The sequence below is a fragment of the Cannabis sativa genome, chromosome 1 (genome assembly GCF_029168945.1).
Source record: "Cannabis sativa cultivar Pink pepper isolate KNU-18-1 chromosome 1, ASM2916894v1, whole genome shotgun sequence".
In the NCBI taxonomy this organism is placed as follows: domain Eukaryota; kingdom Viridiplantae; phylum Streptophyta; class Magnoliopsida; order Rosales; family Cannabaceae; genus Cannabis; species Cannabis sativa.
Genome location: NC_083601.1, coordinates 44,381,630 through 44,395,826, shown reverse-complemented (window position 1 = coordinate 44,395,826; position 14,197 = coordinate 44,381,630). Strand labels below are relative to the sequence as shown.

At 33.8% G+C, this 14,197-nt stretch overlaps 3 protein-coding genes across 3 annotated transcripts; 1 reads left to right on the top strand and 2 right to left on the bottom strand.

The window, feature by feature from the left end:
• The first annotated feature begins 10 nt into the window (after window positions 1-10).
• On the top strand, window positions 11-3,035 carry LOC115707369 (mannan endo-1,4-beta-mannosidase 6). Its single transcript, XM_030635314.2, has 5 exons — window positions 11-890; window positions 987-1,184; window positions 1,750-1,872; window positions 2,010-2,221; window positions 2,350-3,035. Exons 1-5 carry the CDS (start codon window positions 501-503, stop codon window positions 2,744-2,746), a joined length of 1,320 nt encoding a protein of 439 aa, XP_030491174.2. The 5' UTR covers window positions 11-500; the 3' UTR covers window positions 2,747-3,035.
• LOC115707372 (uncharacterized) lies at window positions 2,525-4,260 on the bottom strand. Its single transcript, XM_061116885.1, has one exon. It carries the CDS (start codon window positions 3,451-3,453, stop codon window positions 3,160-3,162), a length of 294 nt encoding a protein of 97 aa, XP_060972868.1. The 5' UTR covers window positions 3,454-4,260; the 3' UTR covers window positions 2,525-3,159.
• Window positions 4,261-5,491: 1,231 nt separating this feature from the next.
• Window positions 5,492-7,889, bottom strand: LOC115707365 (probable long-chain-alcohol O-fatty-acyltransferase 5). Its single transcript, XM_061116874.1, has one exon. It carries the CDS (start codon window positions 7,155-7,157, stop codon window positions 6,093-6,095), a length of 1,065 nt encoding a protein of 354 aa, XP_060972857.1. The 5' UTR covers window positions 7,158-7,889; the 3' UTR covers window positions 5,492-6,092.
• Between the last annotated feature and the right edge of the window lie 6,308 nt (window positions 7,890-14,197).

Here is a 14,197-nt window from a genome sequence, read left to right as displayed (position 1 = left end):
TTTTCCTCTTCTTTAAATGTTCAGTACTACTACTTATTGGACAACAGATCACGAGTTTCTGTTACCCTTAAAATGGAAGGAAAAGGACTTGCCCATATGCAATAATGTCATTCATTTTAGGTATTGAGTTTAGGGTGAATCTTTATAATATCTTCAAATTATAATCCATTTACATGTAAAATGGTGTCACAAAGCCAGAAAAAGGAAAGAGTTTCTTAAATCTATTTATATTTATGCTGTTATTGAAACTTAATGAGTTTCATGTCAAAATCACAATTGGTTAATTCACACGTGTCATGGGGCACCACTGAAATTGGATGCATTCTAAGTCGTCGGCAAGCTGGGTAATTTAATTAGTAGGTAGCACCTACGCGTTTAGGGAAGCCATTTTACAAGAGGAAAAAAGAGAGTGCGTAATGCGCATCACGAGTACAGTAAAGGCTTAGTTCGACTAACGTGCGCCATTTCCAAACAAAGACGAAGAGGAAGTAAAGGAAGAGATGGAGGCCGATTGGAGAGATAGAATTCTCTTTCCTTTTCTGGGTATAATCTCATTCACCACTCTTCTCTACTTAAACTTCAGCGACCAGCTCAGCTTTCCAGTTCTATGGCAACCCAAGATGGCCTTTGTCGGCACAAACTCAACCCATTTCGTTGTTGCAGAAGACGACCACGGAGGGAACTATTCAGAAATTTACGTTAATGGGTGGAACTCGTATTGGTTGATGGAGAAGAGTATTTGGGTTTCGTCTCGATCCAAGGTGTCGAAGATGCTGAGAATGGGAGCTCAAATGGGTTTAACAGTTTGCAGGACTTGGGCTTTCAGCGATGGTTATGGGTCCAGTGCTCTGCAGACCTCACCTGGGGTCTTCAACGAAAGAGTCTTTCGGGTTCGTGTGTCAGTCAGTCTCTCTGAAAGTTTTGTTTGTTTGTTTATTTGAACTTTTTTTTTTTTATTTACTATTAAGTTTTTATGGGAATTGCAGGCCTTGGATTATGTGATCGTTGAAGCGAGGAAGAACAAGTTAAGGTTGATTTTGAGTCTTGTTAATAATCTAAATGCTTTTGGTGGGAAAACTCAGTATGTCAGGTGGGCAGAAGAAGCTGGTGTTAATGTTTCTCAAACTGATGATTCATTTTTCTCACACCCCACTGTTAAGGATTACTACAAGGCTTATATCAAGGTAAGTTTCCTTGACTTCAACTTCATTGTACCTCGGATTCTGCTAATTACAATTGGAAGTGATTAGACAAGTTTGAGAAGTAATATTTACATCAAATTATGCTTAATTCTACATTTTAGCGCTCATGTGTTGATAACACAAGTGTTCAAATGGAAAAGGTGATATGGGATTCTAAAGTAGTTTAACCTCTTAGCAATATGTACATACTTCTAATAGAGCTGTTCAGGAGAACTGTGATTGTTGATGATTTTAAATAGAAAAAATCAGATCTTAGAATAATATTAATATCTAAGTCTGTTCCCCAGAATTCTTCTGTTTCTCAGTTGCTAACATACATTTTTTTGGATCAGCAAGATTGTTACTTCAATAACTTTTTTTGGAACTCAGCATGATATTAGAATAATATATCCAAGTCTGTTTCCCTGGGTAGCTGTTTTTTTTCTGTCATTATTCATGTTTTAATTTCGAGTATTTCAGAAGTTTGATTCTGCAATTTAGCCGAGAAAAGAAAGGTAAAAAAAAGGTTGATCAAATGCTTAACTTGCCTTCTGCATTTATTTTACAGGCAATTTTAACAAGAAAAAATTCACTTACTGGAGTTAAATACTCCGAGGACCCTGCTATCTTTGCTTGGGAGCTTATAAATGAGCCTAGGTGTTTATCCAATTCATCTGCTCCTGTTCTTCAGGTAAATATAAATAACCAAGCTAAAAGTAAAGATGACCAAAACCAAGTAAAGAAAAGAATTCATTTTTCTAAGCATATAACACAAAGCGGAAACTAATATTGAGACTTTTTTGTTCTTAAATATCTTGAGAAAAACAGGCATGGATCACAGAGATGGCTGCATATGTCAAGAGTCTAGATGATAAACATCTTCTGACTGTTGGAATCGAGGGGTTTTATGGTCCAAAAACTACTGAAAGATCTAAAGTGAATCCTGGTGAATGGGCAGCCTCACTTGGATCAGATTTCATTCAAAATTCAGCAGTCGACAACATTGATTTTGCTTCTGTTCATGCTTACCCTGATAGCTGGTAAGTGAGTTTCATTAATCCGGATACTCAGTAGTCAGTACTTTCCTTAATTCATTTGTTAAAGAAAGAAAAAAAAAGCATTTCTGTTCTAGTTAAACTTTTAGTTATTTTTTTTGGCTTTTTTGCAGGATCCAAAAAGGTGATTCTGAAGCAAAAATGAATTTTCTTTCTCGTTGGGTGGATTCTCATATAAGCGACGGGGAGCATGTGCTGAAGAAACCTGTTTTAATCACTGAATTCGGCTCTTCTTTACGTATGAATAAGACACCAGAAGACACAAACCTGTTGTTAAAGACTGTATATGATAGAGTCTATGAATCTGCTAAGAAGAGGGAAGCAGGGGCTGGAGCCTTGATTTGGCAGTTGCTAGTGGAAGGAGTGGACGAATATGCTGACCAGTTTTCTCTAGTAGCATGGGATCATCCCTCCATCTATAAATTAATAACAAGACAATCATGCAGACTAAGGAGAATCTTCTTCAGTGGCAAAACAACTAAGGGACTTCACAATGAAGATCCTTGCTAAAGACAGGACTATAAAAGAACCATAACAACAAGAAAGTACGAGGTTGCCTGACCTGTGATCAATTTGGAAATTAGCATCCCTATTTTAAAATTGGAATTATCTTAAATGCCCTTGAATTTTATTAATATATATATTTAAGCTGTAGGGTGTGCATAACAAGTGATTTTTTTGGTCAAAATAAGTGATAAAATGTTTTTAGTGTATATAACTTGTTTTTGAAAATTCTGTAACTCTATGAAGTTGAAATTATATAGTAATGAATCCACAACATCTATCTTTTGGTTATGAATGAACATTTCCAGTTAAATTATTCATTTGAAATTAATTGGGGTTCATAAATAGCTAAATGATCCAATATTACAGATACCAAAGTAACATTAGAAATACATATACGAAATGGGGAAGTTACTCATCTAAGACATGCAGCTACACTTGCATTTGGACATGCATTTCTTACAATCAGAGAGTTTTGGATTGCCATTTCTGCCACAGTTACAGCGCTGAATGCAGTTGGCCCTGGAGCTGCCCCCCCACAAGCACTTGGCCATGCAGCGGAGCACCGGAACACACGAGGGGCAACCACACCTCATCTGCTTAAGAATGCAGTCTTTGCATCGACTACCATCATATGAACATGCCAGCGCTGGAGACATCATCAGCCACAACACCAGCAGCACAACAATTGGTGCAGACATCATTTTCTTCATCACCCCTGCTTGATATGTCTTCCTTTATCACTTATTTTTAGCCTTTCCGCTGGTTTGTAGGGTGGAAAGCTTGCTGTTTTATAGATATATTTTGTGCGTAAGATTACACACACACACACACCAAAAGAGACTAAAGAAAGATAAGAAAGATGTCAATGAAATTCTATGGCCTGCTCTGCACTGCAATTCTGTGCTACTGATTGTTTATGGCCACCTGATGAAGATCAAACGGCTGACAGAAATGTGTTTTAGTTTTACCTCATTAAATGGCATTCAATACAATTTCTTGGTTTGCACAACATTTGTTTACATCTCTCCTTGGGAAGTTATTATCTTACCGTGTTTTCAATGGTACAGCTTTCATATCTGAGACCAGCCAACAACGTGTTCTCAGCAGACAGTACATACTGTGAGTCTGTGATATCCAATCTTTACACAAATACACAAATTGTATTCAGCTGCATATTTAACACAATATTGGTAAAGTATCGAAGGAGCAAAACAATAAATGTATCCTCAATTCTTAAGAACATTATTTGTAATGACTTAGAGGTATAATCTGGTTGTTGTAGATAAACGCTTTTATTTTTCAAAAATAAGGGAGAGTGGATTATAGTTCCCATCTTTCATGCGTGTACTTATTCCATTTTTCTTTTCAAAAAAATAAAAAGAAGGGTACCCATAAAACTCCAACAGAATATAAAATCATTTGGGAATGAAAACATAAAAAATAAAAATAAGAATAAAAATGCGAATATGAATATAAATAAAAATAGAAGGAAATTTACAAAAATACTGACTTTTTTTCTTAATCTTTACAAAAATACTGTCACACGATAGAGATTTTTTTTATACTGTCCAAGTCATTTTTTTTTATACTGCCTAGGCCCATTTTTTTTTCTTCTGTATTGTGAACAGTAACAAGGGACAAACGACGCCTCCTTCTTCGTTGGGAACGGACAGAGCAACAACACAACACCTATTGTAATCCCAAATATCACATCCACAACAACACCATATCAAGAAAATGTGACAATGCTTGAAAACAACACAACAACAACAGAATCATACATACTCGAACACCAATCAGAAGAAGGAGAAGAGTCAGAAACAAGAGAATTTGAGAACGTCAAATTCAACATAGTTGACTATACGAATCTGGTTGCTGAAGAAATAGTAGAAAAACGTGAAAACAACAGTAAAAAACTAGATCCAGACATCGACATCAACAACGCGAAGCTAATAACAGACAAACATCACCCAAAAGTTGAAAAAAGCTAGGCATACAAAGACAAGGAAACACTGAAGAATGTCCTCAGCTACTACGCAATCAAAAATAATTTTCAATATAGTTTTTGAAAACATATTTAATTGGGTTTCAGTAAGAATTTGTTTTAATATCTTCAATAACAGAGTAATAACCAAAGGTTTTAACTCTGGAATGTTAGTATTCCGATCGGGTGTACTTGGATTCCCAATCCTATAAAAAAACATAAAAAAATACTACTAAAATAAAACTAAAACAACACAAAAAAATAAGGCTTAAACAATTATTTACTATTGTACGCGTGCAACAAACACTACAAAAAATCTTACTTTTAGTCACAACAAAATTTGTGACTAAAAGTAAAAAAATTGTGACTAATTATAAATTATTATTCCTATGTTGTGACTAAAAGGTCCGTGGCTAAAAGTATTAGTCACAAAAATTACAATTTGTTGTGACTAAATGTATTTTTAGTCACAATACTTGTTGTGACTAAAACTAAATTAATGATAACTTGTAATTAAATACTGTTTTAGTCACAAGTAATATTTTGTTGTGACTAAAAGTCACATTTAGTCACAATACTTGTTGTAACTAAAACTAAATTAATGACAACTTATAACTAAATACTATATTTTAGTCACAAGTAATATTTTTTTTGTGACTAAAAGTCATATTTAGTCACAAAAAAATTATATTATGACTAAAAAGTTGTCACTAAAAGTAGTAATTTTTTGTAGGGTAAAAAAACTCAAACCAGTACTGAAACAAATAGGGAGTGAAGCACATTGTGTACTATATATTACTATAATCCTTTCCAAATTGACTCATTGTGTGTGTGTTTAACGGAGGTTCTATACATCAAGAAAAATCTTCACCGTGGACTGGACTAGGGATCCTAATAAAATTAGGGCAAAATTTAAGGTCATGATCTATAGTATACCGATAGAATAGTAATAGCACCTTGCTCGTATTCTTATTTATACAATAATTAAATAGTACTAGCTAGGTTCCAAATATATATATATACCATTAATCGTCTCTCTCATGTAACCTCCATTGTCAACACACAAGCTCCCTAAAATAATCATTATTCTAACTCATAAAATCAAATCAAATCAAACATGCGTAACTTAATTATATTTACATATTATTTTTTTTTTGATAATTTTTCAGGTATTGTGTGCTTGGACGAAACTCAGTTTGTCTCACTTTAATATTTTGTTACATTTACATTTAATTATACAACAATAGTAAAGTCCTACACTTAATTAAATGTTTTAACAAAAGAATTATAATATCTATTTAATCAATCAAAACATTATATGTTATTATAAAAATATGAAAGAAAGAATACGCAAACATATAATAATCAGGATGATCGAAGGGCTGAGAATACAATAATAACTTTGTCCATTCTCAGCTCAATATTGCTAACGCTTTTGATGAAGTCAATAAACGCAATCATTTCTCTATAAGCCATTACATCGGCTTCTAATCTCATAAGAGCCGGTAAGAACAGCCACAAGCCAGTAGCCATCACAAACGCCACAGCCAAAAACCCTGAAACTAACGGCGGCAGCCGCCACTTCTCGTTAACGGCCTTCTTAACGGAAACCTCAGCAGCCAAACAGATCCCATGCAGAGCAAAAAACCACGTGACTTCCCACGTGGGTTTCAATCTCCCTATGTTGTAAAAAATCAGCTCGTGCATAATTCCAGACACCAAAAACGCCGCAATCACAGCGGGAACTGGGGCCCACTTCCTCCCGATCCAACGGCTCGTGACGGTCCTAACGGGAACGTACACTGTGGGACGTAGGATGGCGCTGGCCATGAGATTCCATCTCCTCCCCCAGAAGTCTTGTAGTGATGTGGAAAGGTACGGCTCTTCAAACTGTGGCTCGAGCTCGACACAGAGCGCGGCTCGAACCGAAGCCGCCACCGTGGCTAGGATGATCTCTAGAGCGATGTACATGTATATGGAGTAGAGAAACAAGAAAACATTTGGGTGAATTGATGATTTGTTTTGCTGAATTGGTATGATGGTAGAGAGTATGAGTGCCTTGATGGCATAGTTTGTGAGAGATTTCTTTTGTTTATTTATTGGATTATCTTGAATTTTGATTGGGAAGGAAGCTAAGGGGATGAAACGAGACAAAGGGAGTGGTAATGGGTTAGAGGAAAGAGGGCCTTTACCGTAGGCAAAGAGTAAAAGTTTGAAGTTGGCTAGCCAAGCCACGAAGAATGAAATTGGTCCTCCCAGAAAGATGGTCCTTAGGCTTAGAGGCAAAACCAAGAAGATAAGTATGACAGGGAGGATTGGTATGAGCCTGGTTGTGCCTGGCGTGATGATCTTACCGATTGTGTGACAGTAACAGAGTGATGCCACCACGGTGATCCACACCATCACCAAGTTGTTTATTTCACCTTCCATTATATGTTAGAAAAATTAATAATAAACCCAAGATCTATTTGTATATAACATAGAACACAATAATAATATATAATAATTAGGTATGCGTACCTGATTGATCCATAGCAATTATCTCTGTTTGATCCACAGCAGTTACTCCACTTTGATAGTGCAATACTATCAACTAAGTCTTCCTCCCTAGATCTCTAAATCAGAAGCAGTTTATTTATCTGATTATCAAAAGGTATACAATTGTGATGAGACAATATGTATTTATAGAGTTAGGGAGGGGACTTAGCTACAAAACCCTAGTTGGGCTGGGCCTGCTCATCAAAGGCTTCAGTCAACTAGAAAAGCCCACACTTCTGCTTCACCTAGACTTTACACACAGATGCTAAGCCCATTAACAATTGATCACCAACAACATGGGCTAACGCAGCAAAGAACTATCCAATCAACCCAAGTTTTAATAAAACCAATAAAACTTAATGTAAGCCCAAATAAAAAGTCTAACATTCTCCCACTTGGGCTACATTAATTTTAATACATATATATTATATATCAAAATAATTTTATTTGAAAACGACTCATGGGTTGAACAACAAGAAAACATTTGTGGCCACTTTAAAAATGATAGTTCTCTGATAGCATCTCAACATACCGGTCCAATTTAACCTTTGATAATGAACTATGACAATCATATTGTTTTTAACTCAACAAAAGACATTCATAATCACAAATACCAAAGTATTAAATCGACGTGGTCAATAAGTCTAGCAGTGTGGTAAGGAATTATGTTCAACACGTGATCAATTTAAAATAACATAATATCCTTATCAGTCCTCAATTTCACTGATACCGTGATGCTTAATAAATAAGCCAGTGAAATTAAACATACACAACTTAATAAATAAGTCAGTGTCACTAAATTTGCTTAAGAATTAAGCCAACAAAATATCATTGTTATTAAGCAAATATACTTAAAATACAATGATCACAACAAGATATGAACTACATGCTTTTAATTCAATTATTCTCGAGAATATAACAAAACCTAACTGAAAGCATAAACATCCAATAATCAAAAAGTATTGGCCCACAAAGTAGTTCATAACATCAACAAGTAAATTACATATAAATGTAATCTCAAAAGATAAAATAAGAAACTCCCACTAACCCAAAGGAACAAAAGATTATAAAATGCTCATATGAACAACATGTAATCAAACAATATGGCACTTAATCCTTTGGTTAGAGGATCTGCTAACATCAACTTGGTTTTTCAATATTCTGTCACAATGTCTCCTTTCTTGACCAAGTCTCTAATAGTGAGATACTTTATTTCCATATGTTTAGAAGCACTACTAATCTCATTATTCTTTGAAAAGAAAACAACAATATTATTATCACAATAGATTAGTATAGGAGAGGAAATAGAATCAACTAGTCGTATCTCTAAAATCAAATTCTTTAACAATAAAGCTTACAAAGATGCCCCATAACATGCAACAAATTTAACATACATAGTAGATGATACGATTAAAGTCTATTTAACACTTTTTCAAGAAATAGCAGCACCAACAAAAGTGAAAATATAGCCAGAAGTTGACTTTAAATCATCTACATAACCACCAAAATCAATGCGAATAACCAACAACTTAAAGATTGTTGACATGCTTATACACAAGCATAAAACTCTTCGTTCTATGCAAATATCTCAAAACTTTCTTGGCTGCAACCCAATGATCATGGCCAGGATCAGATAAATATCTCCTAAGAACATCGACCATGAAAGCAATGTCAGGTCTAGTGCAAACCTAAGCATACATCAAACTCCCTACTGCACTTGCATATGGGATATTCTTCATTGCTTCTTTTTTTTTTAAGTCGTTCTTAGGACAATGTTGCTTAGTAAATTTGTCCCTTTCAAAATAGGAACGAAACAAGCTTTACACAAATCCATGTTGAACCTTTTGAGCACACAATTATTGTAAGCTTCTTGAGGTAAGCCAAGAAATTTTCAATTCTTATCATGATAAATCTCAATCTCCAAAACTAAAGATGCCTCTCCAAGATCTTTCATATCAAAATTGGTAGATAGAAAACTTTTGGTCTCATTTAGCAATGACAAATCACTGCTGGCAAGTAAAATATCATCTACATAAAGAACAAGAAAAAATATGATGACTCCCACTGATCTTCATATAAATACACTAGTCAAACTTGTTCTCGATGAAACCCAACAGTGTCACAACCTTATCAAACTTCAAGTACCACTGGTGAGATGCCTGTTTGAGACCATAAATGGATCATTTCAATTTGCAAAACAAATTGTCATTTCCATTTTCCTCGAAGCCTTCAGATTGAGACATAAAAAATTTGCTCACTCAATTCTCCATTCAGAACAATAGTTTTAACATCCATTTGATGCAACTCTAAATCAAAATGCGCAACTAAGGCCATAATAATTCTGAATGAATCTTTAGTAGAAACAGGTGAGAAAGTTTCAATGTAATCAATACCTTCTCTTTGAGTAAAGCCTTTAGCCACTAAACGCGCTTTAAACCTTTCAATCTGTCCCTTTTTATCCCTTTTAGCCTTTAAAATCCACTTACAACCTATTGGTTTAAAAACATCAGGTAATAAAACTAGCTCCCATACACCATTTTTCTTCATGGAGTCGATCTGATCATCCGTAGCTGCTAACCATTTTGAAGATTGTGGACTATTAAGTGCTTCACTAAAAGTGACAGGATCCACAAAATGATCAATATCATATTCTCCTTCTCCAAGATAAACAAAATTATCATGACACTTTGTTAACTTCTTTTGTCTCTGAGATCTTCTTAGAGGAGGTACTTCTGGAATAACTTCTCTTTGTTGATCATTGTTTTGAATAACATCTTTCACAACTGGAATTTCTTCAATAACAGGATTCTCATTAACAATAGGAGCTTCATCATTAATAGGCCCTTCATCAATAATAGGACCTTCATCATCTTCGATATCGGGAGCAATGTATTCATCAACAATGGGAGCATTACCAACTGGAGTAGGAATAAGACTGCTATTATTATCATCTCTTGAAAAAGAGATAGGAATAAAATTTCCTTTAGATGACTCCCCCATTTCAAGAGATGGTGAAGTAATATTTTCAGCAACATCAAATTCCAGAAATTTAGCAGTCTGAGATTCAACAATTTGCGTACCACGAGTAGGACAGTAAAAGCGATATCCTTTTGAGCGCATTGGATAACCAATGAAATAACAACGATTTGTTCTCGAATCTAACTTTTACAAATTAGGATCATAAATCCGTACTTCAGCTGGACAACCCCATACATGAAGATGATTTAGACTAGGCTTTCTCTCAATCCACAACTCAAAAGGATTTTGGAAACAGATTTACTGGGAACACGATTTAAAATATAAGTTGCAGTCATGAGTGCTTCACCCCATAAAAACTCTGAAAGATTTGTTCTACTTATCATGTTTCTGATCATATCCATGAGAGTGCGATTTCTCCTTTCAGCAACGCCATTTTTCTCAGTGAACCTGACATATTGTATTGAGAAACTACACAATTTTCTGGAAAATATCCAGCAAAAGGCCTCATGTGTGTTTAGATTCTATATAACAACCAGAATATTCTCCTCCGCGATCAAAATGAACAAATTTTATGACTCTTCCCAATGATTTCTCAAGAACATTTCGAAAGATTTTGACTTTATCAAAAGCGTTGGATTGTCTCTGATCAGGTAGGTGAGACCATAAGAAGAAAAAACATCGATAAAAGTTATAAAATACTTGTTGCTGCACAACGTGTTGGAATAAGGTTTACTGATGTTAGTGTGGATAATCTCTTATAAAGAGTGACTATAGTGAGCAGTCTGCTTTCTTATTTTAGTCAATTTTTCACCAAGACAATCAAGACAAGTATCACAACCAGAAACATCAACAGGAGAAAGAATTTTAGCTAGAAGTAATCGATCAATTCTTTCTTTAGAAATATGACCCGATTTATCGTGCCAGAATAATAAGGATGTTATCTTAATATAAGATTTCTTATCCACAATATTCACAATATTGAAAAAGGAAGCTAAGGAAGTCAATGATAATTTGAAAAGAATATCAGAGTAAAAACAGTTTCTAATTATTCGGAGTCAAACATAATGTCAACACTATAATTGGCAAAACGAAAAGAAAATCATTGTTTAACTATAAGCGGAAGCGAAACTGAATTACTTTAAAAGTAAGAATCAAGAAAGTACTGTTCAAGACAATCTGAACACTAAACTGTAATTCAAGAATAAATATGCCAACATAGATAACATCATCGCTAACATAAGTGCCACTTTAAGCTTTGACTCCTTCTCACTTATCTTCTTGAAATCCCTTAGCCTCTGGTTGTTATTGTTTCTCTTCATATTTTCTTTATCCTTTGTTGGGCTTGAGTTGAGAAACAAAGTGAGAAGACTCATTCTTTTCATTTTGTTAGCTTGCTTGTTTCAGCTACACACTGAGAAATTAGATCACTAAAACTCCATGTTTTATTATAAGTGTTGTAGGCTGTCTTGATAAGACTGAAAGAGGCAGGAAGTGCATGAAGAGCTCGATGAATAATGAAAGAGTCAGGAAGAGGAATATTATGATCTTTCAACTTGGACTGAACATTCACCAATTTTAGAATAAAATCTCGCACTCCTTTTATTTTTCATACTTAATGGTTGTCATTTCATCCATAAGATGTCCAGCTTTAGCGATTTCACTAGTGTGAAATAGTTTTTCTTTGCTTTGAAAAACTCATTAGTATTTGAGGTGTTTGGCAAACCATCAAAAGATGTTCAGGAATTAAACGGTTCATAGCAATGAAACTAAGATGATTTGAATTTTTCCAATGTGCATGAAGAATTTTTTTTTGGGCAACAATTCTGATATTAGAATAAGATCAGCAGATTTTTCTTCCCGAAGGCATAAGTCCAAATCTATTATGCCTAAAGTAATTTTCACATCTCGTTTCCATGTCTTAAAGTTGAAGCATTCAGAATTCAGATGAAAACGGTATTCTTGTTCGTAGAAAGGAGACCGAAAAATCCAAAAAAATAAAACTTGAATAAGCAATATGAGCGATGCATTAGAAAATATTGTAGAGTCAACTGGTCATTATAAACTCCCCTTTGGGGTGAGAATATAACACACACATGATCTACCTTCATGAAGTTAACAACAAAGAAAAAATACATATCATTTAAGAATTTTATTACCTTTGGGCAAATAAATTTCTTAAAAATATGTATTAATTCAAGCAAAAAATAATAATAAATTTATATATTTAAATTATTACCTTTGGGCAAATAATTAAAATATATACATTTAATATTAACTCACTTCATGGAATGTGAACTAATATATGTAAATACTACCTTTGGGCAAGTAATTACACATATAGTCAACCAAAAGATATAATATTTTCTTCAACATGTGAAATTTGGTGATAAAACAATCATTGAAAATTAATAATTTTCAACCAAATTTCCAAAAGAGATATATTAATTGCTTTTATTATATTGATAATAAAAAAATAAAGTGTCCACCATAACACATTATTTTTGTATCAAACAATCAAGTTTTATAACTTTAGAACAACAAATAATGGAAAGATGTGAAAAGAAAGAATATTGGTGGAGATTACATAGTCAAGATTTAATCAAATAAGAGAGTGACTATATCTTATGGAAAGAGAAGAAACCCAAAAAATTTTCTATGATTTACGGATTTTGAAAAATCATCAAAAATTATTTTTAATAATTTTTTAACTGCATAATTATCATTAAAATAATAATAATTATTAAACGGCGTCAAAAAATTAATTAAAAATCACCAAAAAATCAGAAATCAAATTCTAATAATGCTGGAAAAAAAATCGTCGAAAACGGAGTCACGAAACTACCTCACTCTCTCTCACTCTCCGGCAGCCGCGAGTGAGCTTCGTCCCAGCGGGTTGTCTTCAACCTCCAGCAGCTTCCATGGCTGCAACATGGATCTTGTGCGACCCGGTTCAAACCCGGTCGGGTCGGGATGAAATTCCGGCCATAAAAGTGACGAAACGGAGGGGAAAAAGAGGGATTTTGATTGGTGTACAATTTCTAATAGATCTATGTCTTTAATTTTGGCTATTAATTACTAAAAAAAAATAGATCTAAAGAAAAGCTATCCAAAAAATAAAGAACATAAAAAAAAATTTATTTGGATATCAATCTTGATCAAAATACAAAATTAATCATTGAAGAACATTCATAAACAATTAAGAATGAGATATTTATAATCAATTTTAAATTAAAAACAATAAAATCAAAAAACACAAATTATAATTTCATATTATAATTATATAAACCCTAAAACTTTAAAGTTAAAATTCTCTTAATATACACAATGATTTCATGCATGTAATATACCAATAGAACGAGAATTTGATGATAAACAAAACCCCTAAAGTTTTAAGATTTAAGAACAAAAAATTCAACATAAAATAATAACGAAATTCATATGTAATTATGGATAATTAACATATGCAAATTAATTATACTAATTATAGGTTCTAAATCATATACAATAGGCAATTTGATACCACATGTTAGAAAAATTAATAATAAACCCAAGATCTATTTGTATATAACATAGAACACAATAATAATATATAATAATTAGGTATGCGTACCTGATTGATCCATAGCAATTATCTCTGTTTGATCCACAGCAGTTACTCCACTTTGATAGTGCAATACTATCAACTAAGTCTTCCTCCCTAGATCTCTAAATCAGAAGCAGTTTATTTATCTGATTATCAAAAGGTATACAATTGTGATGAGACAATATGTATTTATAGAGTTAGGGAGGGGACTTAGCTACAAAACCCTAGTTGGGTGGGCTCGCTCATCAAAGGCTTCAGTCAACTAGAAAAGCCCACACTTCTGCTTCACCTAGACTTTACACACAGATGCTAAGCCCATTAACAATTGATCACCAACAACATGGGCTAACGCAGCAAAGAACTATCCAAT